The following is a 21,730-nucleotide window of genomic DNA, read 5'->3' as shown; positions in this document are numbered from 1 at the left end:
CCCGAGGGAGGGGGGGGAGGCGGGGCCTGGGCTGGGGCGGGGCCGCGGGGGCGGGGCCCCGGGGAGGGGCAGGGGCGGGGGCGGGTTGGGGGCCCCGCCTCTGCCCGCGCCCCCTCCCGGCGCGCCGCGCCCAGACCCCCGCGCCAGGGAAACTGAGGCCGCGGGGTCGGTGACCGCCCAAGGGCACGCGGCCTGAGGCCTTGGAGACCTGTTCAGGCCTCGTTCCAGAAAGGGAAACTGAGGCCCGCGAGGCGGAAGGACACGTCCAAGGTCACTGAGCCCAGCCCCGGGGACCAGAGCCTCCTCCGCGCTCCACCTTCGCAAGGGATCTTCCCCGCGCGCAGGGTTTACCCGCCTGGAGGCCACAGCCAGGCGCAGGGAAGCGAGACCGCCCCCGTGCCAGCCTCCTTCCTTTCTGTAAGTGAGAATTTCCGTAATAAGAAGGATGTTTTTAAAGGCCAGAAGGGCCTTGGCTTTGTAATTCGAGGGCCCTGGAAAGACCCGTGGGAGTGTGTTGTGTGCGGAGGGGCAAAATGGGGTCCATGCGGCCGGTCTCCAGGTCTTTCTCGCCTCCTGCGTGTGAAGAAAACTGTGGCCAACAGGAAGAGCCACCCATTGGTGTTGGCACCTGCCCCCTAAAATCCAATGGAGGGCTGGGATCTCCTGTAAGGCTGGTGGGTCCCAGGATCATAGAGGGGAACTCAGTCCCTGCCCACTTCCCACTGATGCCCACATGGGAGTCCCACCCGACTGCCCCATTTCTCTGCCTCTTGGGCCCAGCCCCCACCTCTGGGAGGACACCTGAGGCTCTGTGCCGGGACCAGGAACCAGGTTGGGGACTTATTTGGTGTTAAGTGACATGGGAGCACAGGCCCTAGCCCCTGGTCCCTAGGCCCTCGTCCCTAGCCGGGCTCAACCAGAGTGGGGGAGAGGCGTCCTGAGAGGCAGGTGATGGAGGGAGACAGAGAGGAGAAGGCACGTCCTGGCCTCCGGGAGCCTCCAGCCTTCATAGCACTGTTCCGTGGGCACACCCACCTGCTGGGATGTTGGGTCCACGAGAGCAGAGATGTAACTGTCCCTGAACACGGTGGGTGCTCACTGGTGATTGAGAGAGGGACTGAGCCGGGACGTCTTGAGCCCCCCACCAGGCTGCCTCGAGCCCCGGGGCCCCCGGTGCTTCCATGAGGCAGGCCTGGCCTCCCTGGGGTCACCGCCACCTTGCCTGCGGCCGGACCTGCGGCCAGGCGGGTGGGCGGGCAGGGCTGCTCTCTGTCCTGAGGTGGTGGCGAGAAAATGGGCAGTAGGGTTGGCAGTGCCAGGCTGCGGCCCGCCCCGGGCAGATGTGTGCTCCAGTTGAAGGGGGACCTTTTATGCTCACCCTGGGAGCATGTCAGTCTGGGCAGGCCGCCAGAGCCCCAGGGCTTGTGGCTGAGAGCGGGAGGGAGGCGGCCTGTGGCCCAGCCTGAGGACCCACCAGGCCTGGGGGTGGGAGAGGCAGGCCTGGACCTGGGAGTCGCCTGGGGGGGGGGATGGTCCCAGCCCCTCCTGAGCCTTGGGGACCCTGTCCGCAGGTCCCAACAACTCCCCTTCCTCCCACAGACTCCACCCTGGGCCAGATGGCTACCAGCGTGCGTCTCCCAACCCGGTCACCACCTGCCCAGGACAGTGTTCTTTGCATTCATTCAATTCATTGATTCAACAAATCTTCATTAAGCACTTGATCAGGGGCTGGAATTCAGAACTGATTCTCACAGGCCAACAGTTAAGCAGAGGGGACAGTCAACACAGTAAACATTACGTTTCATAGATAATTAGAAGGTGGCCAGTGCCACGCAACTCAGGCCAGGAAAGGGAGGAAAAAGGTGCCGGGGGAGGGGGGGGGGGCGGCAATGTCCAGAGGCTTCCCTGAGGGAAAACCAGAAGGAAGAGAGGGCTGGTATCATGTGGACATTTGCGGGAAGAGTGTCTGAAAGGTGGCAAGGCCTGTGCAAAAAAGCCCTGAGGCAGGATGGTGCCTGGCTTGTGGGAGAAGAAAGGATATGAAGGACCCAGGGGGTGGGTGAAGATGATGAGGACACTGAGACAGCAGTGGGTGAGGCAGGTCTGTTGCCTAAAACTGCTCTGGACTCCCCAGTGCCTTTGGAAGGAAACCCCAATCCCTCCGCACCATCCAGTTAGCCCCCCATCCTTGCTCACCATTCCTGGACTCTACAGACAGTGCCTCTGCTGCGCTGAGCCCCTGGCACCGTCCCTCCTTCGGTGCTACCCCCGGCACGGGCTCTGGGGGCACCTTCGGACCTCCACTCACAAGCCTGCTCCCTCTCTAGCTGGGGCAAGTCCAGGCTGGAGGCCCTGAAGCCCAGACAGTCTAGGCACCCTCCCTCTGAGTGGAAAATAATTTAAGAACAAGAAGACAAAACGAGGCCAGGGCTTTGGCAGGCCCCAGACCAGTGACTGTCCCGGAGTTTAACCCTCAGGGGCTGCCGGACTCAAAGAATACTGAGATGTCTGATCAGACATGGGTGGCAGGACGGCTGGCTTAGGAAGTAGAGGGTGACGTGCCCCAGGTCTTAGAGCCACACATGCAAACACCATTGTGCTCTGGGGGTCCCGCCCAGAGTGGCAAGTGACCTCAGCTTCATGGTGTCTGCAGGGAGGATGTCCTCAGTTCTGCTAACCTAGGACTCAGCAGGGTTTTCCTTTCCTCACAGAGATCACTCTCCCTGGTGGATGGGGCGGGACAGCCAAACCTGATGACCCCCAGCACCTCTGTCCTACTTCGTTCCAGCTCTGTCTTCTGCTGCTGGGCAAGACCTCCAATCTCTCCCTTGCTGCCAACCGGTGTGAGACCTTGGGGTGCCCGCACCTTGGGGTGCTCTGGGTGGGGTGTCCCAGGGAGAGGATGCACAGCCCCCTCTGTGGGCCCAGAGATGCCCAAACAGCACCGGCAACGTGCCGTTTCGTCTAATGGACACCCCAGCCCTCTGCCCCTCTGCCCTCCACAGATTGGGACCCCGAGACACCGGTTCCTGAGCCTCCTAGCACTTGCCAAATATGAACCCATGGACTCTTGAGACTTGGCGGCTGTCACTTCTTCACCCCACTCTGGGGAAACTGAGGCAGGCTCCAGCAGGCTGTTAACAAGAACGCCCCCCAGCGGCACAGAGAGCACACTGCCGTGCTCATTAAATGCTTACAGATGGAAGAACGAATGCTTAAGTGCTTACAAAGAAAGCTTACAAAGCTGCTTGTGAGTGGTCCCAATTTTGCTAATTATGCGTCCACGTGAGGGGCATCTGTGAGGGGAGGGTCTTTTGGGCTAGGAGGACCAGAGAGAGAGGGCTGCTAAGGAGACCGAGCCTCGCTCGCCTCGCCACAGCACCCCCCACGCTCCGGGAAGCCCCGCTCCTGCCCCAGGCTCTGCCGGCCAGAAGCTCCCGCACGTCCCGTCTGGACCCAGTGCAGAGCGCAGCAGGAAGCAGATGGACAGGGCCCTGGCCTCCCAGGGGACACAGAGCCCCAGCAACCCAGTGCGCACGTGTGCCTTCTGACTTGGGGCGACGAGGGAGGCTGCACCTGAGCCCCGGCAGCTTCCCCAGCGAGGGGCCAGCTCGTCATCACCTCCTCCCCCGCCACAGCCCAGCCACGACACGGGTGCCCAGCCGGTGTTGCTGCGTGATCTCCAAAGCGTGAGTGGTGGGTGCCCCCAAGGAACCCCCGGGTGCAGGGAGGTTGGGCCAGCTGTGTCCAGGGCCAGGCTGGTGCAGCCCCAAGAGCCCTCTGTAGAGGAGGGGCTCCGCTGGCCCCTAGAGCCTGCTCCATGGCAAGTGTGTAGCGCCCTCTGGTGACGGCCAGGGGGAAGGCCGGGTCCGCAGCTCCCCCAGCCCAGCGGGTCCAGCTCCTCCCGGTGACCTGGGGGTGGGAGGGGGCTGTAGCACGGACACCCGTTCTGCCCACAGAAGCCCAGGGAATACTTGCAGCTGACAGTGTGGCCGCCAGAGCTCAGCAGGGGTGGGGGCACCCCGGTCAGCTCCGTTTCAGAGCCTGGAGTCTCAAACTGGCAGTTCGCGGGCCAAGCCTGACCTCGCGGGCGTCGTTACGCTGGAGTTTTTACCCACATTGAAAATTAAGAATTTCACATGCAAGCCCCAATTTCTGGCTGCTACGGAGACTTAGGAATAGCTGGCTCAGGGCTCCTTGGCCTCTGGTTCCTCATGACCCCAGAGGGGAGGTATGGGACGACCACACTCCCTAGGAGTGGCTGCAGGGTCACTCCTCCTCTGTACCAAGCAGGAGGCCTAGATGGCACCAGCCAGAGCCCCCAGGTTTGGCGAGGACGAAGCTCATGAGGCCCTACCTCCTGTGATCTGCTCCCATGGAGTGTTCCCCAGACCCTCAGCCCCACCCATGTTTGTTGCAGTTGTCAGGCTGGGCTGTGCAAACAGGGACTCCCTTTCTCCTGGGGGCCAGCTCAGAAGGGCCACCTCCCTACCACAGCACTGCCCTTCGGGGCTTTCTAGGCCTCAGTGGCCTCCCTTCAGCTGGACAAAGTCCCAAGGGGCTGGCTCCACTACGGACACCTGCTGGGATCCATCATGAGGGCCTGCCCCACCCCCCACCCCCTCACTTCCCACTCAAACCACAGGGAGCTTCCTGCCCAGGGCAGGTGGGTGCCAGGCAGCTGTGGGTGGGGGTTGCCTGTTCTGTCCTGGGGGGCCCATGGGAAGGATTCCCAGGTGCCCCTGTCCGGTCCTCTTTGACGGCAAGAAACAAACTCAGAGGGAAGGGCTGCTGTGTGGAGGGAACCAGCTGGTGAGCCCCCCCATTCCCAGACCTGCCACAGGCCCGGCCCCTCTGCGCCCCCCCCCCCCATCTGTACCCCCCCACCCCTGCCCTGGTTCTCCTGCTGAGACCCTGGGCCGGCGCACACAGGAGCCTGGAAAGACGGACACGGGTCAGCCTTTATTGGTGAGCAGGCAGGTGGCGGGCGAGTCAGGACGCAGCTCTGGCAGGATGGCCGCCACACCACTCCTCAGCCAGGCGTGGATGGCGGGGGCCCTGCCTGCCTTGAGCTGTCCCAACACACAACACAGACTGGAGGCGACCCGGCAGCACAGACCTCAGACAGACAGGCAGGCACGATATGCTCCCACCACACAACCCGTGACTTTCTGCAAAGGGTCCCAACGAGGCCCAGCAGCCTCAGGAGGTAGAGCCCCAGAAGAAGGCCAGTCTGCCCTTCATGACCCCCAAGATGCGGTGGGATGCCGAGGGGATGGGCTGGGGGGACAGGAGGGACAGGTGTCTGCGTGTGTGTGTGTGGGGGGGGGGACAGCGAGGGGACAAGTGGGCAGCGAGGGGATGGGTAGAGGGCACCAGTAATCTCACAGGAAGCTCATGGCTTCCTCAAGGCGCTCACAAAATATTTAAAAAGGAAAACCAAAACTCCTAAAGAATGGAATTCTACATGTAGAAAACCCTAGTTTAGTTTTAAAAAGGAAAGAAACGTGAGCTGACCCACAGTGTGGTCTGCTTTCGTGGAGCGGGTCTCCTTTAAGAGGAAAGAACGTGGACTCTGCGAACAGCAGACACTGAGCTGCTCCGGACAGAGGCTGGAGGCCTGTGTGGGGGCAGGACAGACGCTCAGACAGCAGCCCGAAGCTGGGGGCGGGGGGGGGGGGTAGTCCTCCCTCCCCTCACCCCCCGCCCCTCCTCACCTCAGTTGGCGTTCCTCTGGCGAACGTTCTTGCCTTTGTCGTTGATGTGCCCGCTGCTCTTCCTGGGGAGGGACAGAGGGCTGACGGACGCTCGGGAAGACACAACGGTGTCCCTGCTCCCACCCACCACGTGCACGGTGCAGGCTATCCAGGCCAGCAGCCCCTCCAGGCCCTGCCCGGGGAACACTGCCTGCCTGCTAGCCCAGCAAGGCCATGACTTACAGAGGAGCGGAGCCGGTGTCCTCATCTGTGCAGACGCGCGGCCACATGTAAAGAGAGGACAGGCCATCAGGAAGTGTCCCGGGACGAGGCCCCTCGTGGGCTGGCACCGGTCCTGCTGGGCCCTGCCCTCAGTTTCCCTGACTGTTAAGTGCAGGCAACCAGCCCGGCTGCCAGCACGTGCGTCCTCAAAATGAGCTGTCTGGGGTCATGGCCCAAGGGGTGCCTGGGAGCCCCGCCCGCTCCTCATGAACTCAGCCCGCAGGAGCCAGGCAGGGGGCCAAGCTCGGGTTTCCTGAGCTCCGTCACGTACAAAGTCAAGAGCATGCTTGGTGCCTACAACCCTTGGGCCCTCAGCAGCCACCACGGGCAGGGGCAGAGCAGCCAAGAGGACAGCCACTCCCCTCGTTGGTCACCCACCTGCAGCCGAGTGAGGGAGGACGGTGGGCCAGACCAGGCAATAGGCGAGCAGACCTCCAGCTGGGGACCCGTTTGGCCCCACAGCGCCCTCCTCTGTCCCGCACTCCCGGACAGTGGCCTCCCCCCACCCCCCACCCCCCTGCACAGCGAGCAAAGGGCCTGTGGGCTCACCGTCCAGGACCTCGTCCGGCTTCCGTCGCTTCTCATAGATGAAGATCACAGTGACCAGCACCAGCACCTCGGCCACGATGCCCAGGAAAGGCCAGAGGGCAGCGAAGCGGTTTCGCACGCGCAGCGTGACCACGGCCTGGCTGGTGCCCTCCGAGTTGGTGCCGTTGCAGGCGTACCTGCCGGGGTCCGTCTCCAGGTCCAGGCTCGAGATGTGCAGCTCCGTCTTAGTCTCCGAGGACACCACGAAGAATTTGTTCCGGGAGCTGTTGCTGATGACCTGGGGGTGGGCGGACTTTGTAGGGACCGGGGCTGGGGCGGAGGCCAGCTCTTCCCCCGGCAGGCGTGGGCCTCACCTGGTCACCAGAGCTTTCCATCTTGTACCACACCCAGTCGCTGACCGGGGGGAAGGAGTCAGACTTGCAGCCTAGCACGACCGACTCCCTCTCGGTGGCGTGCTCGGACTTCTTCACGGCCTTGATGTTGGGGAGCCCTACAGGGGTAACCGAGCAAGGCAGGAGCCTGAGCCCGTGACCCTGGAGGAGGAGCTGTCCCTCTCTGGGGGTCCTTCTGGCCCCCAGCCCCGCCCCAGATGCCCCCGAGGGCCCCCAGAGCTCACCCTTCACCTCGATGCTGGTCTTGCCTGCTTGCTCCGGGAGGAAGACGCACCAGTACTCACCAGAGCGGTCATCCAGGTCCACCCTGCAAACAGACGCGCAGCAATGAGCGGGGCTCGTGGTGGGGACACCATCCCGTCCTCGGTGGAGCCGCAGGGGACTCCCACCGGGGGCCAGAGCAAGGCCACACTCGGGAGTCCCTGCAGGGCACGAGGGCACAGGCTGCCCGCTTCCCATCAGGGAGAGACGAGGAGGCATGGGTGGCAGATGGAACTGGTCCCCCCCCCCACCGACTGACCCGGTGCCTGCATCGATGAGCCCCTGTGCCCAGTCACCCCTGAAACCAGACTGGTTCTGGAGCTGGCTCAGGCATCGACTAAGACCAGGCTTCAGAGCAGGGTGGCACAGAGGCCCCCAGACCTCAGGGAGCCAGGTGCTTGGGGACTCCGGGCTGGGAGACCCCAGGTCTGCCTGCCCTCCTCAGCCGGTACCCCGGAGAAAGAAGGGAAGGGTCTTGGAGTCCAGCCTTACATTCAGCAGCCAGGGGACCCTCGCTGGATGCCAGGCCTTGGCCATCTCAGACCCCAGAAGCCTGGGCTTCTCCCACTGAGGGATCTGAGCAGAGCTTGTGTCTAACGTCTGTCCAAAGCAGGCCCGCCGACCACAACCCCAGTTCTGATTGACCAGAGAGGCCGTGAGCAGCAACACGGTGTGGGAGCAGGGGCAGGAAGGGGCCTGGGGGTGACGCCTGCAGGCTGAGATGGGGCCCGGTGTGTTTGCGGGCCCTGAGGCAGGCCCCACTCACTCATACTCTGTCTTCAGGTCGGGCAGCGCGTCTTCCTTCAGCACCTTGCCCGCCTTCACCCAGCGGTGGCCGACGATCTCAGTGGTGCTGTGGTTCAAGGCACAGGTAAGGCGTGTTTTGGAGCCAGCATCATCTACAGATGTCCAGATCCCGCTCCCTAGGTGGCCACAGGAGAGAATATTGGCAAAAGGTCAGGGAAAGAAAGGACCCAAACCCAGGAGGACCCTGAACCACCTGCCCACTTGTCCCTGTGGCAAGCGCGCAATGGCCCGGACACCCCAGGCCATCCACACTGTCCTGAGCCGGCCCAGAGGAGAGGAGTCCTGACTCACACCTGGCTCCTTCTGGAAGGACACCTTCTGTGGAGTTAAAGGAGCCTGGGGTCTGCAGAGAAGAGGGCTTGATGAAGGTTCTGTCAGGAACCATTCTAACCAGCTGGGCCTCAGGTGTTGGAAACGAAAGCCAATAACCACCCTGGGCCCCAGAACCTGGCCAAGACATGGACTGCTGGGTCCAGCCCAGCACAGACCTGAAATTCCTTTTGTATTAAAAAAGTGTTTTTTAGTGTTTGTTTATTTTTGAGAAAGACAGACAGACTGTGAGTGGGGGAGGGGCAGAGAGAGAGGGAGACACAGAATGAGAAGCAGGATCCAGGCTCCGAGCTGTCAGCACAGAGCCCGACGCGGGGCTCGAACTCACGAGCTCTGAGATCATGACCTGAGCTGAAGTTGGACTCTGTTTTTTATTTTCTAATTTTTTTTAAGTTTTATTTATTTATTTTTGAGAGAGAGACAGAGTGAGTGGGGGAGGAGCAGAGAGGCAGAGAGAGAGAGAGAGAGAGAGAGAGAGAGAGAGAATCCCAAGCAGGCTCCACACTGTCAGCACGGAGCCTGATGCGGGGCTTGAACTCACACACCGCGAGATCATGACCTGAGCTGAAACCAAGAGTCGGACTCTTAACTGACTGAGCCCCCCAGGCACCTCCGAAATTCCTCTTTTAAAAGATAAATCTGGGGTACCTGGGTGGCTCCATCGGTTGGGCGACCGACTTCGACTCAGGTCATGATCTCACGGTTCATGAGTTCGAGCCCCGCGTCGGGCTCTGTGCTGACAGCCTGGAGCCTGGAACTTGCTTCAGATTCTGTGTCTCCTTCTCTCTCTACCCCTGCCCTGCTCACATCCTGTGTCTGTCTCTCAATAATGAATAAATGTTAAAAAAAAAAAAAAAAGAAAAAAGATAAATCTAAGGGCGCCTGGGTGGCTCAGTCAGTTAAGCCTCTGACTTTTGATTTCAGCTCAGGTCTCACAGTTGGGGAAATGAAACACCACACAGGAGTCTGCACTGACAACACAGAGCCTACTTGGGATTCTCTCTTTCCCTCTTTCTGCCCCTCCCCTGCTCATGCTCTCACTCTCAGAATAAGTAAACATTAAAAAAAAAAAATTAAAAGAAAAAAAAGATAAATCTACTGGGGGTACCTGGGTGATTCAGTCAGGTAAGCATCTGACTTCTGATTTTGCCTGAGGTCATACTTGCACAGCTCAGAGGAGTCCGAGCCCCATGTCGGGCTCTGTGCTGACAGAGCAGAGCCGGCTTGGGATTTTCTCTCTCTCAAAATAAACATAAAAAAAAAAAAGTTCTTCTCCCTCTGCCCCTCCCCTGCTCACATACTCTCTCAAAAATAAATAAACAAATAAATAAACAAGTGAATCTAGCACAGTCCCAGCCGCCATTCCCTGGATGCCCCTGCAGAACCCCCCCCCCCCCATCAAGGCAGGGCCATCCGAGGTGGGTACCTCCCACCGGGGCAGGGCCTGCTGGCTACAGCTGCCCCGTCCTGAACGGCACCTTCTTCCGGAAGGTCAAGAGTGCACCCCCACTTGCCACTAAGCCTCTCTGTAGGGACAACCAAGGCACTGCTGGTGGACTCCCAGGGCCTGGACCTTCTGTTTAATTTCCAACTAGGCAAACGTCCCCACTGGCTTGAGATGTTCTCTTTAGGAATCAAAAATCACTTAGAACCAGGGGCGCCTGGGTGCCTCAGTCGGTTAGGCGTCCGACTTCAGCTCAGCTCATGATCTCACAGTCCTTGAGTTCCAGCCCCGCGTCGGGCTCTGTGCTGACAGCTCGGAGCCTGGAGCCCGCTTCCGATTCTGTGTCTTCCTCTCTCTGCCCCTCCCCCACTCACACTCTGTCTCAAAAATAAATAATAAAAACATTAAAAAAAAAAAATCACTTAGAACCAGAGGGTAAGAAGCCTGCTGAGGCAAGGAGGCTTGAGCCAGGGAGGGCTGCCCTCCAGGGACCAGAGTTCAGGGAGGGAGACTGTCAGGCGCTCAAGGGGACCCAGGGTTGAAGGTAAGAGGCATGGAACTATGAGAATGAACCAGGAGGACCCCCCCCACTTCCCTCTACACCAGACACTGGGCATCAGTGAAGCAGCAAACCCATCCTTGTGCACGTCAGAGCCCTATCCCGGGGCTCAGAGCAGGTGTCACAGGGACGCTCTGGTGCGATCATCCTGGAATTCCACATTGTCCCCAGCTCGCCTCCCCTGTGACATATGCCCCAGAGGCGTCCCTTCTAGAAGACCACGCCCAGACGATTTGGGCACAGAGATCCATCCCAGGGCTATTGGCGATAAGCTTCTTTTCCATCCAGTCTGCAGGGAGACGCCTACAGCACAAAACTGGGTGAAAAATCAGAATGTGAGACTGTATTTAAAAGGCCACAGTGTGAAGTAAGCAGCGACAAGAAGCAGGCTCTCTCGTCCAGAGACCGGGTCGGTCATTAAGAAAATTTAACCTGACCCAAAGGGCAGCAGGCGAGCTTTACTGGAGAGAGATCACTGAATCCTCCCCTCCCCTGTCCTGCTACAGACTGGCCACAGGCTGGCACTTCCAGTCTGGGGAGCGGTGGCCTCTTTGTGTGGAAGAGGCAGGACCTGAGGCCAGTGGAGGGCAGGACACAAGGTCCCAGGACTCTAGACGGGCAGGGGAAGAGGCAGACAGCTCAGCAGCAGCCAGACAGGAGCTACAGGGAGGCTCCTCTCTGCTGCCCTAGGCACTACCCACCCTTGGCGCGTGCACGCACACGCAGCACACGCACACAGCACCACACACACATGCACGCACGCACACACACACACGGGTGGTCACGGGCATGCACACACACACAGCACGTGTATGCACGCGTGGACACATGGGTTCAGACACATACACACGACACGTGAGTACAGACGTATACACGTGTGTGCAGACACACACCCAAAGCACACACAGGGACACGTGCGTGCACACACTCACGGCTTCAAGTCCGTATCGGAGGGCGCGGGCTACTGCTCTGGGGCAAGGTGGACCTTCATGCCTGCCCCTGGGGTGGCCCAAAGCCCATTCACAGGACTCAAAACAGGCACAATCCCAAGCAGGCAGAAGGGTGAAGCTGGGGCTCTGTGGCTGCCCTGAGCCCTCTGTGGCTGTGCTGTCTCTTCAGAAGGATCACCTCCCGGCAACCCACATTTCTCAGGAGTCAAGATTTCCCAAGATTGCAAAACCCAACAGCCGGTGCAGAGCCGGGAGGGTGAGTCAGGGCAGGAAGTGAAGCCAGAGAATGCCCTCCTCCTAGACTCGCGTCTGTGCCCTTGTCCCCTCACCCAGAGGCTGCTAGAAAGGTCAGTCCGATCTTACCCAGCCGCGCCCTGCCTCCCTGGGAGAGAAAGAAGTCGCCCAAAGGCCACAGGCCTGAGGGCCACTTCCACCAGCAGGAGCAGTGAGGGCCTAGGCACAGCTTCCCCCACCCTGCCTCCCTCCTCCCTTGTCTGAGGAACCACAGGCTGACACCCCTGCCCTGACCTGAGGGTAGCACACAGCAGGGAACTGAGACACGCCCCACCTGGCCCAGCAGATTGAGGGGGGAGGGCACCCAAGGAATTCACAGGGACCCTAAGGGCCACAGGGACAGGAAGGAGGAACAAGGGAGAACATTTGACCCCCCCCCCATTTTGGCCATGTGACTGTGACCCACGTTCTCAAGTAAAGTCACCTTCATCTAAAAACAGCCACCCCTCCTCCCTGACCTCAGGCTGCCGGGCAGGGCACAGGGCCAGGCAGGCCTTATGGGAAACAGCCCACGAGCTGGGATGAGACTGAGGCTCCCGGCACCCACCCTCCTCCCCACCCAACTCAGCAGCTCTACTCAGGTAGGAGGAGCAAGAGAACATTTCTGGGATGCCAGGCGTGGGTTCTGGGCCTCTCCACCCTCCCCTCCCCTCCATCTGGCCAGGAGGCCGCTCCTGCTCCCATCACCTGAGGCTCGGGCCAAATCACCAGCCCGCAGGACCCAGCTAGCAACCTGGTGCCCATGTGTGCCCTCCCAACCTGGTGCACCAGGACAGCGGGGCCCTGGACAGTCCCAGGGAGAGCAGGGGTCCCCCTGGCAGAGCTCCTGAAACAAGTTTCTGGGGAGCTAGCTGACCCAGCCACGAGAGGTGAACACGGTCACTAATTCACACGTCCCAGCAGAAAAGGGACGCATGGTATTTGTGAGGGTCCCCGGGAAAGGTGACAAAGTAAAAAGGTCCCGGGTGGATTCAGACAGGGCACAGACACACCTAGACTCCCCAGCACACACACCCTACGCGAGACGCAGGGCTTCCAGCTACAGCTCTGGTGCCTGGTCCCAGGAAACAGGTGAAAAGGCGCTACCCCAGGGCTTCCCCCTGACGGGAGGAGCAAACGCAGAGACTTCCTTACCCCCCAAACGCAGAGACTTCCTTACCCCCCCCCCCCCCACCCGCCACCGTCCCCGGGGCCGTCCGCGGCTACCTCCCGCCAGGGAGAGCTATTCCTGAAGGGCTCCAGCGGCCAGGGACCCGCTGGCGGGCAGTGAGCCATGTGCACGCCAGGCGCCAAGGCCCTTGCCCAGAGGCGTTCAATGAACGGCCGTTCTGATCATAAGGAAGAGGAAAGAGGCCAACTGAGCTCCTGAAGTGGGTCAGGAGTAAGTGGGTGAAGCTCCCACAAGAGGCAGCTCCTCCTGCCCCCCACCCCCAGTAGACACTGTGACCCTGCACTCCTGCCTCCCCAGACCCTTCTCTGCACTTTGTTCCCTACATGCCCATCACTATAAATCTTTAACCCAGAACAAAACGGGAAGTCTCGATCAAGGAAGAAAATTTCTATCAGGCAAAAGAGAGGCTGTCCCGCTTTCCCCTGAAAAATACGCTTTGATCCATTTTCCCCTGAGCGTTCTCTACACGGTGCGGGCCTCTCAGAAATAAGTGCTGTTTGTGACTCCGTTAAAAACACCCTCTCAACACATCCTGCCCAGAACTGGGCTGCCAAAGCGACCTCACGGTGACCTTGGAACACATCCCCTCCCGCCCTGGGCCTCAGTTTCCACTCCTGTTAAAGGAGGAGGGTGGACCAGCTGCCACCTCATTCTGTGGCCTGGAATCAGACAAAACCAAAGGAAGCAGAGCGTGCTGGCTTCCTGCCGGAGGTTTCAGGGTTTGGGCAAACACCAGGGGGCAGGTGCCTACCCAGAGCCAGACATGGGACCTAAATCCTGGGAAGAATGACAATCCCTTCCTGTGCCAGACAGCCCACCGGCTTCAGGGGCGGGCATTCCTCAGTCCTTGGTTCCAGCGTCCACGTGAGGGCCTGTGGAGGCGGCCACCGCTCCAGGCCGCACAGGCTTCGCCAGGGCTCGCGGGATCCCGGGGCCGCGCCAATGCACCCCGCGGTGGCACTGGCACGCCGCGGGCGGGGACCCCGCCGGTTGAGAGGGGGCCGCTCCTGGACTCCGGCCCCGGCCTCCGCCGCCGGACGCGGGGACGGCGGAAGGGCGGGGCTCCGCCTCCAGACCCCACCCCAGGTCCCCTCACCCAGGGGTCAGGCCAGCCCTCGGACCCCTCGCGTTCCCCAGCCGCCGGGGCTTAGGGACTCCACCTGCAGGGCCGCCTAGCGGGCCCCCGCTGCCGCGGCTGAGCCTCCACCCGCGCCGGGCAGGACCCTCACCTGCTCCCGAGCCGCCATCGGCGCTCAGCAGCGCCAGCGCCAGGACCACGAGCTGCCGCACCGCCATGTCGCCCCCGTCCGTGCCGTCCCCGCCACCAACCGCCGCCCGCGGCACTATAAGAACCGGGAGGGGCCGGGCGCGCGCGCGCAGGGCAACGTCGCGGGGCGGGGCGGGGCGGGGGCGCGCACGGCACGCCAGCCGCCCCCTGCGCATGCGCGTGGACGCACATACGCACGCGTGGGCCCGAGCGGGCGCCTGCAGCGGTGCCACGTGACCCTGGCGGCCACGCCCCACGGGCTAGGGGTGTGGTTGCGTTGCTAGGAAACGGGGGCGGGGCCTGCGAGGGCTGGGCGGGGCCCCGCCTCTGTTTCCTCAGCCTCTCGGAGTGTGATGACAGAACAGATAAGTGCGTGCTCTGTAGAGGTTAAAATACTCGCTTTATGTTATGTGCATCTTACCACAATACGGAAAATAAAGCGTTAAGGGAGGCGGTGGGGATCCCTGTGAACAGGTGGGATGTGTGCCTTGGGCTGGGGTGGGCTGCCAGATTTAGCAAATAAAAATACCTGGATGGCAGTTAAGTGTGGATTTCAGGTGGAGAGCCAGTAATTTCTAAATTAAGTATCCCGTGCAACATTTGGACGTGGCTGTGCAAGAACATTCGCTGTTTATCTGAAATTCACACTAACTGGCTGTACTGTGTTTTGTCTGGAAAACCCATCCTGAGGTTCCCCATGCTTTACAACAAATACTTTTTTAATTTTTTAAGATTTTATTTATTTAGTAAAAACTTTTAAAATTTATTTACTTATTTTGAGAGAGAGAGAGAGAGAGAGAGAGAGAGCACTAGCAGAGGAGGGGCAGAGAGAGGGAGAGAGAGAACCCCAAGCAGGCTCTGGGCTGTCAGTGCAGAGCCTGGTGTGGGGCTTGAACTCACAAATCATGACCTGAGCCAAAACCAAGAGTCGGGGGCTTAACTGAGACTGAGCCACCCAGGCGCCCCTATTTTTTTAAGATTTTATTTTATTTTTTTTTTTTTTAATTTTTTTTTTTAACGTTTATTTATTTTTGAGACAGAGAGAGACAGAGCATGAACGGGGGAGGGTCAGAGAGAGGGAGACACAGAATCTGAAACAGGCTCCAGGCTCTGAGCTGTCAGCACAGAGCCCGACGCGGGGCTCGAACTCACAGACCGCGAGATCATGACCTGAGCCGAAGTCGGCCGCCCAACCGACTGAGCCACCCAGGTGCCCCAAGATTTTATTTTTAAGTAATCTCCACACCTAACATGGGGCTTGAGCTAATGACCCTGAGATCAAGAGTCGTATGCTCTTCTGACTGAGCCAGCCGGCCGCCCCCACAGCAAATACCTTGTTAAATGACAAAATAGTTTCAAAAAACAAAACAAAACGGGTAGTCTATTGTTCATGATCTTGGGTTAGGCAGTAGTTTCTTACTTGTGACATGAAAAGCCTGAGCAACAATAAAAAAATAGATAAATAGGATTTCATCAAAATTAAAAACTTTGTGTTTCAAAGAACACCAAGAAGGAAGTGAAAAATCAACCCACAGGATGGGAGAAAACACTGGGAAATCATAGATCTGATAAGAGACTCACATCCAATATAAAGAACACTTACAATTCAATTTAAAACAAGTACAAATAGGGGCGCCTGGGTGGCTCAGCTGGTTGAGCATCTGACTTCGGCTCAGGTCACGATCTCGTGGTTCATGGGTTTGAGCCCTGCGTTGGGCTTGATGCTATCAGCACTGAGTCTGCTTCAGACCCTCTGTCCCCCCCCCCCCCGCCCCTCCCCTGCTTACTCTCTCTCTCTCTCTCTCTCTCTCTCTCTCAAAAATCAGTATCAAAAAAAAAAAAATGGATGAAGGGTCTGAATACAACGCTTCTCCAAAGAAGACCTACAAATGGACAAGCCCATGAGGAGACGCTGGCCATCGTGAGCCATCAGGGAGTGCCGGTCACAGCCAGGTGAGGCACCGCGTCCCTCTTCGGCATCCTGATTGTTTTCCACTGGATATTTAAGAGCTGCAGATACCTGAGATGCTCTGAAAAGTCGAGCAGCAGTTACCCTTTTGCAAGAAACATTTACATTTACAAGGGAAAGTCCCTGTGTAAGGGTGTGTCCCTTCAGAAACCTGTAAGGAGGGGAGGCGAGGAGTTGAATGTGCTGCAGCCTTGCCCCCGTCTACTGTGCGGTTCCGGGTCACCTCCCATCACACACTCCCCACCCCCAGCGTCATCTTTGGCTTTCTCTGAAGGTGATGGCTTCCGTACTTCTGAATGTTACTTGGTTTTCGCGACTGTCTCCCATTCAGTACATGTGTTACTAAACTTCTGTTTGTTTTCCTCCTGCTCATCTGTTTTACATCCATTAATCATTGGAGCAGCCAAAGCACCTGAAAGGGAAGCAGGGAAACTTTTCTGCCCCTTGTGGGTAAAGGGAAGGCTTCTCTAGATTGGAGCCGCTTCTTGAAGGCTGTGCTGTTCAGAGAGGCAGCAGCCGCGGGAGGTGAGCTGCAAGTCTGAGAACAGCCGGTCAGGAGTGGGGAGGAGGCAGTGTCGGGGCTCAAGGGCTACGTGCGGAATGAGGCGGAAAGCAGCCAGCTGGCTTCAAAGTCCCTCTGGCCTGGATAGAATTCCACGGCCCCCTTTCCTGCCCTCCCTGGGCTGGGCTGAGGACAGATCTCGTGGGAAATATTAGGGCCACCAGGCAGTCTTTGCTTTTGTTTATAAAACCAAGCTGCGTCCTCTCCAAGGCCCAGTTTTCTGGTTCCCTCTCTGGAAAGTCTTCCCTGTCTCCTCCCACTGGTCAGATGGATCCCTTTGCTGCTCAGTCCTGGCCCCACCTGGGGCAGGAGAAGCCTTCTAGGGCCACTCCATTGTCAGATTTAGCAAATAGAAAGGCAGGACACCCAGGTACATTTGAATTTCAGATTAAAAAAAAAAAAAAAAAGAGTGATTTTAAAAGTATCAGTCTATCCCATGCAGTATTTGGGGTAGACTTATGCTAAAATGTATCTGTTCTATATCTGATCTGCTCAAAAGCAGCCCTGCTCCATTACCCGCTGTCATTTCCCTCATTTGCACTGGTCCCTTCTGTGACCTCGTGTCCAACCCACCTGTGTGTGAGAGCAGGGACACAGGGTACCCTCCTCACTCCGCGCCCCCACCCCTGGCCTCTAGGCCGGCACCCTCACTGGGACGGGCCCAGGTTCCGGATCTGGACGTCTTCCTCAGACAGAAAAGCAGGGAAGCAGCCCAGCTGTCTGGCCTGTTTCTGCAGCTTTGTTCTGTGCAGCAGCCGGGCTGGGGGTGCGAAGAAGGCAGGGAGCCCGTCCTCTGATGCAGAATCTCTGGAGACCCGTAAACCTTGCCCCTGCCGACCCCTCAGGCCTCACTGGCCTGTGTCCTGCCTCGGAGTCCTGCCGTGTGGTGCCGCTGGCTCCCTCCCTGCACCCCAGTGACCACCAGACTGTCCTGGGCAGCGTGTCTTCAGGACCTCAGCCCCAGCATGCCACCCCTGCCCCATCACAGGACACGGCGTCTGCTCTGGTTCATTTGCCTTCTGCTTTTTCTTCCAAAACCTCTCAGGGGCGCCCAGCCAGCTCAGTCAGAGGTGTTTGCAGCTCTTCACCTTAGGGTTGTGAGTTCAAGCCCCACTTTGGGCTTAGAGGTCACTTAAATAAACGTACAAAACAAAACAAAACAACCCTCAAACTCACAGGTGAGGAGATGACATCAGACTTTCATTCTGTTACCCATCTGTCCACTGCTAAAATGTTTCAGCTTAGTTTTTTATGTGCATTTTTCTGAAAGGGGGAGCTTTGAAATCCACCCCCTCCAGGCAGTGACTGAAGGAGGACAGGGCAGGTTTTATTCTGGTGTTAGGGAGCCCTGGGAGGGGTTTGAGCCAGGGCGGTCCCTCCTCTGTTGTGTTCTGGGGAGACATCAGAGCCGCCCAGGGGAGAGGGGCCTGAGAAGAGGGCCAGGAGCGGACAGGGCAGGCCCTATCCTATGGCTGACATCCTGACGAAAGGGTTATTCTGGCACAGACCCAGAGCAGGGGCCATGTGATCTTGGGGGCAGACTCGGGATTGACACAGCCACAAGCGAGACCCGGGGCCTCCAGGAGCTGGAGGAGGCAGGAAGGACCCTCCCCGCTGGAGCCTGTGGAGGCGGGGAGCCCAGCCCACCTCGATCTCTGACTTTTGGCCTCAGAATGTGGGAAGATAGAGTCCCATTGTTCTGAGTTCCTGCTGTGTGGCTTTGATGCCCCAGATCACACCGTGTCATCAAACCATCAGAGGCCACCTTGGGCGGGTGCTGAGTCCCCAGGCAGGCAGGGTGGGGCACCTGCTTATTCCTGTTGGTGGCCTCCCGTTCACCTGGGGGCCAGTTGGGGGGGGGGGCGGGGGGAGGAGCCCTGCTGGGCCAGGAAGGAACAGCCAGGCGGGGAGATAAGCCTTCTCCCGGGACAGCAGCAGGCGGGCCTCCCCTAATCTGCAGCCAGATGGAGCCATGCCAGACCCCTGATTAAGACCTTGGTCTTAATGGGCGCGTGTGGGCAGACAAGTGCTTCAAGGCAGTTCACAGCAGCCAATGAAACAGCCCCAATGTCCATCAGCAGGTGGATGGACACACACAAAAGGTGGACGTCCACTGCGAAAGGTTCATGTCCCTCAGCTGCGAGCAGGAGCCAGGCGCCCACCCCCGCCGCCCCACGGACAGACCCTGAGCACACGACGCTCAGGGAGGGAACCAGACGCGAGGCGCCACACGGGGGTGTGAGTCCATGTGTGTGAAACGTCCAGAACAGGCTCATCCACGGACGGAAGGGGGTTCGTGGGGGAGGGGCTGGGCGGTGGGGCGTGACTGTGCGGGGACAGAGTTGCTTTCTGGGGAGATGGAATGTTCCAGAGGTGCTGGTCACACAACCCGGTGAATGTACGAACACCCACTGAATTACACACTCTGGATGGATGTTCGGCATTTGCAGGCCCGGCCCCGAAGCGCCCTGGTGGGGGCCCACCCCGGAGGGTCAGCCCCCAGCCTGCCATGTTGCACTGGGCTGCTGTGGACACTGGGGCAGGGCCAGGACCTCTGGTCCTGCTACAGGTGACAGGAAGGGGTAGGTGAGTGGGGATGGGGGGAGGAGAGCAGTGGAGGATGGGAAAGCCGGGGGAGGGGGTCCTGGGATGCAAGCTGTTACCCCTCCAACCTGCCCGCAGCACCTTGAGCATCTTGAAGGTATTCTCCATACTGGAGGCCAGTTGTACTCTGGGTGCTAGGCTGTGGCCCTGATGCTTCGCATAAGGCTGCTGTTGTGTCCTGGGGACGCCCCGCAGCCTGCAGCCCCCTCCTGGCTCCCGTCTGGCCAGTCTTCCCCTGTTCCCATCGCTGCCCCGAACTCCAGAAGGCGTGTGTCCAAAAACGCCAAGCCCCTGGCTGGGTTCCCCTCAGCAGGGGCTCCGGCCCTGCCCCGTGCGTGGGCTCTGCCTCAACCAGTGATTTGTCCAGAGGCCAGCATGAAACCTAGGCTGGGTCCAGCAGCACTAGAAACAAGCTCTTTCCACGGGACCCGAGGGGCAGCCGTCCTTGCCGCCAGGAGAGAAAGCCTTCATGATCCCACGGCTGAGAGGCGGCAGGTTCGTGAGGACCTCTTGTGAGCGCTGGGATCCCGCTGTGCCTGACGCCTGTGTCCTCCCAGACTCTGCAATTACAGGAGGCACCGGGGGCCTTTTGGTTACCCGAACCGGTGTAGTCTGGGGTCTTTGGTGCTGGCTCCAGGATGGGTTTATCTGGGGGCTTCACCGTGGCATGCAGGCCCCAGTTCCTCTGGTGTGGACTTTGCCACCCTCGTGGGTCAGCTCTGCCCCTGTGGCTAGGTGGGAGGCACAGTCCTGAGCGCATGAGGACTGCCCCCCAGCTCTGCACAGGCGGGCTCTAGCTTTCTGCAGCGAGACCAGTATGGGCGAGGAGTGGGGGGCAGACCCTGTGGTGATGTGAATCTCAAGGGTGTCGCCCCTGGGGAGAGAGCCAGGTTAGGGGCAGGGGCCCCACCCCCTCCTGTGACGTTGCTACCTCAGCTCTGAGGCCCCAGACACCTGATGTTACTAGCCTAGCAGTGGCCCCAAGTCCCCGTTTCCTGAGAGGTTCAAGTTGACAGTCAGGGGCCGTCCCCATCTTGCTCTGGCTCCCACTCACCTGCACACAGGCCCCCAAGGCCAGCAGAGGGGCTACGGGCTCCCGTGGTGCCCAGGAAGTCAGCTCAATGAAGACCGTGGTCTGGAACCTCTTCCGTGGGGATTCTCCAAAGCAGCTCTCGCCCTCTGGACTTGCCGTGGTTAGCCTGTCGGCCTGCGTGGGCCCAAGGTGACAGGAGCACACCTGAGAACGAGGGCCACTCAGTGGAAGCCGAGCCTGGCAAGTGACGGTTTCTTCTTGCAGCTCTAGCGGATTAACGGATTACCACACATTCAGGGCCTGAAGCCACACAAGCTTATTCTTTGACAGCTATGGGGCCAGAAGTAGGAAACGGGCCTCACGGGGCTAACGTCCGGGTGTGGGCAGTGCTGGCTCCCGTGAAGGCTCCGGGGGAGACCTGCACCCCTGCCTGCTCTGGCTCTCAGAGAGCTCTCTGGCTCTCAGGTTACGGGATCAGGGCACGGACATCTCTGGAGCTGTTATTCTGGCGACCACAGGTCTGGGGAGAGACTGCACAGAACCAGTGCCTTGAACAGGCTATGCCTGAAATCCCTGGCCTTGTCACTCACAGAAGCCAATTAAATTCCTTTCTGTTTAAGTCAGTTTGAGTTGGGCATTTTGTCCTGCTACCGAAGGGGTCATTATAAAGGAGAGGTGGCCAAAACAACTGATCACAACAGGCAGATGAATTCACCCAGGTGCAGAGACTCTGGAAACCATTACCGCCCATTTGGTGGCATCCTGTCCTCACCCAGTCGGGTGTGTCAGGCCAGGGATGAGTTCAAGAAAAATCAGTATTTATAGAGTGTGTTCACATGTCCTGTCTAGTTTAGCCGGAACCACCCCCAGGAAGTAGGCTCCATTAGTATCCGGATGGTCAAATCGAATAACTAAAAATAGAGTTCTTGGAATTTCAGATAAACAACAAATACTTTGTAAACATGTCCCCAACACTGCACAGGACATATACCCCCTATATATTATATATATATATATATATATATATATATATATATATATACACACAGTAAGAATGATTTGTTTATCTGAAATTTATATTTAACTGGGCAACCCTAATTATTTTAAGGTTTATTTTTCAGAAAGAGAGACAGTGAGAGAGCGGCAGAGAGAGAGAGAATTCTCAGCAGGCTCTGAGCTGTCAGCACAGAGCCCAGTGTGGGACTCAAATTCATGAACCGTGAGATCGTGACCAGGGCTGAAGTCGGGACGTCTAACTGACTGAGACACCAGGCTCCCCTGGGCAACCCTAATTATGATCTCTGTTTTGCAGATAGGTTATGGGATGTGAACCCCAAGGCCTCAGGTATCAGTCAGATCTCTGTGCAGAAGCTTCCATGGCAGTTGTGTGGGGGACGGTATGAAGGGAACACGATTCCCATGGAGACGTGGGGTCCGCGCCCCTCCCCTCGGGTCTGGGTGGGTGCCCGCCCGTGTCCAGCCCTGTGCAGGAGTGGTGCGTGTGACCCCCGAGTGATTGAAGCGGCCTTGCTCCCGGGGTCCTCCCGCCGGAGCCCGTGC

The 21,730-nt window shown here is 59.0% G+C and overlaps 1 protein-coding gene and 2 long non-coding RNA genes across 4 annotated transcripts; 2 read left to right on the top strand and 1 right to left on the bottom strand.

Annotated features, from left to right (window-relative positions):
• The first annotated feature begins 5 nt into the window (after nucleotides 1–5).
• Nucleotides 6–3,745, top strand: LOC109257754 (uncharacterized). 2 transcript variants are annotated; one of them, XR_002076091.2, is made up of 3 exons: nucleotides 24–417; nucleotides 2,712–3,250; nucleotides 3,380–3,745. It is a non-coding gene; the product is annotated as an uncharacterized LOC109257754 (long non-coding RNA). The 2 variants fall into 2 exon arrangements; XR_008420684.1 differs by lacking the exon at nucleotides 3,380–3,745 and having other exon boundaries at nucleotides 6–417; nucleotides 2,712–3,254.
• Nucleotides 3,746–4,943: 1,198 nt separating this feature from the next.
• Nucleotides 4,944–14,099, bottom strand: BSG (basigin (Ok blood group)). The gene is made up of 8 exons (XM_053898550.1): nucleotides 13,965–14,099; nucleotides 7,947–8,103; nucleotides 7,144–7,226; nucleotides 6,881–7,017; nucleotides 6,528–6,804; nucleotides 5,940–5,964; nucleotides 5,718–5,779; nucleotides 4,944–5,620 (listed from the first exon to the last, which is right to left on the bottom strand). Exons 1-7 carry the CDS (start codon nucleotides 14,029–14,031, stop codon nucleotides 5,719–5,721), a joined length of 807 nt encoding a protein of 268 aa, XP_053754525.1. The 5' UTR covers nucleotides 14,032–14,099; the 3' UTR covers nucleotides 4,944–5,620; nucleotide 5,718.
• A 4,781-nt stretch (nucleotides 14,100–18,880) lies between these two features.
• Nucleotides 18,881–20,789, top strand: LOC109257749 (uncharacterized). Its single transcript, XR_002076090.2, has 2 exons — nucleotides 18,881–19,119; nucleotides 20,435–20,789. It is a non-coding gene; the product is annotated as an uncharacterized LOC109257749 (long non-coding RNA).
• The last annotated feature ends 941 nt before the right edge of the window (nucleotides 20,790–21,730 follow it).

Source organism: Panthera pardus, unplaced genomic scaffold (assembly GCF_024362965.1).
Source record: "Panthera pardus isolate Hobbes unplaced genomic scaffold, ASM2436296v1 HiC_scaffold_8, whole genome shotgun sequence".
NCBI classification, from domain to species: Eukaryota; Metazoa; Chordata; class Mammalia; order Carnivora; family Felidae; genus Panthera; species Panthera pardus.
Note: the sequence above shows the minus strand (reverse complement) of the source record. Positions and strands in the feature narration are given on the sequence as shown.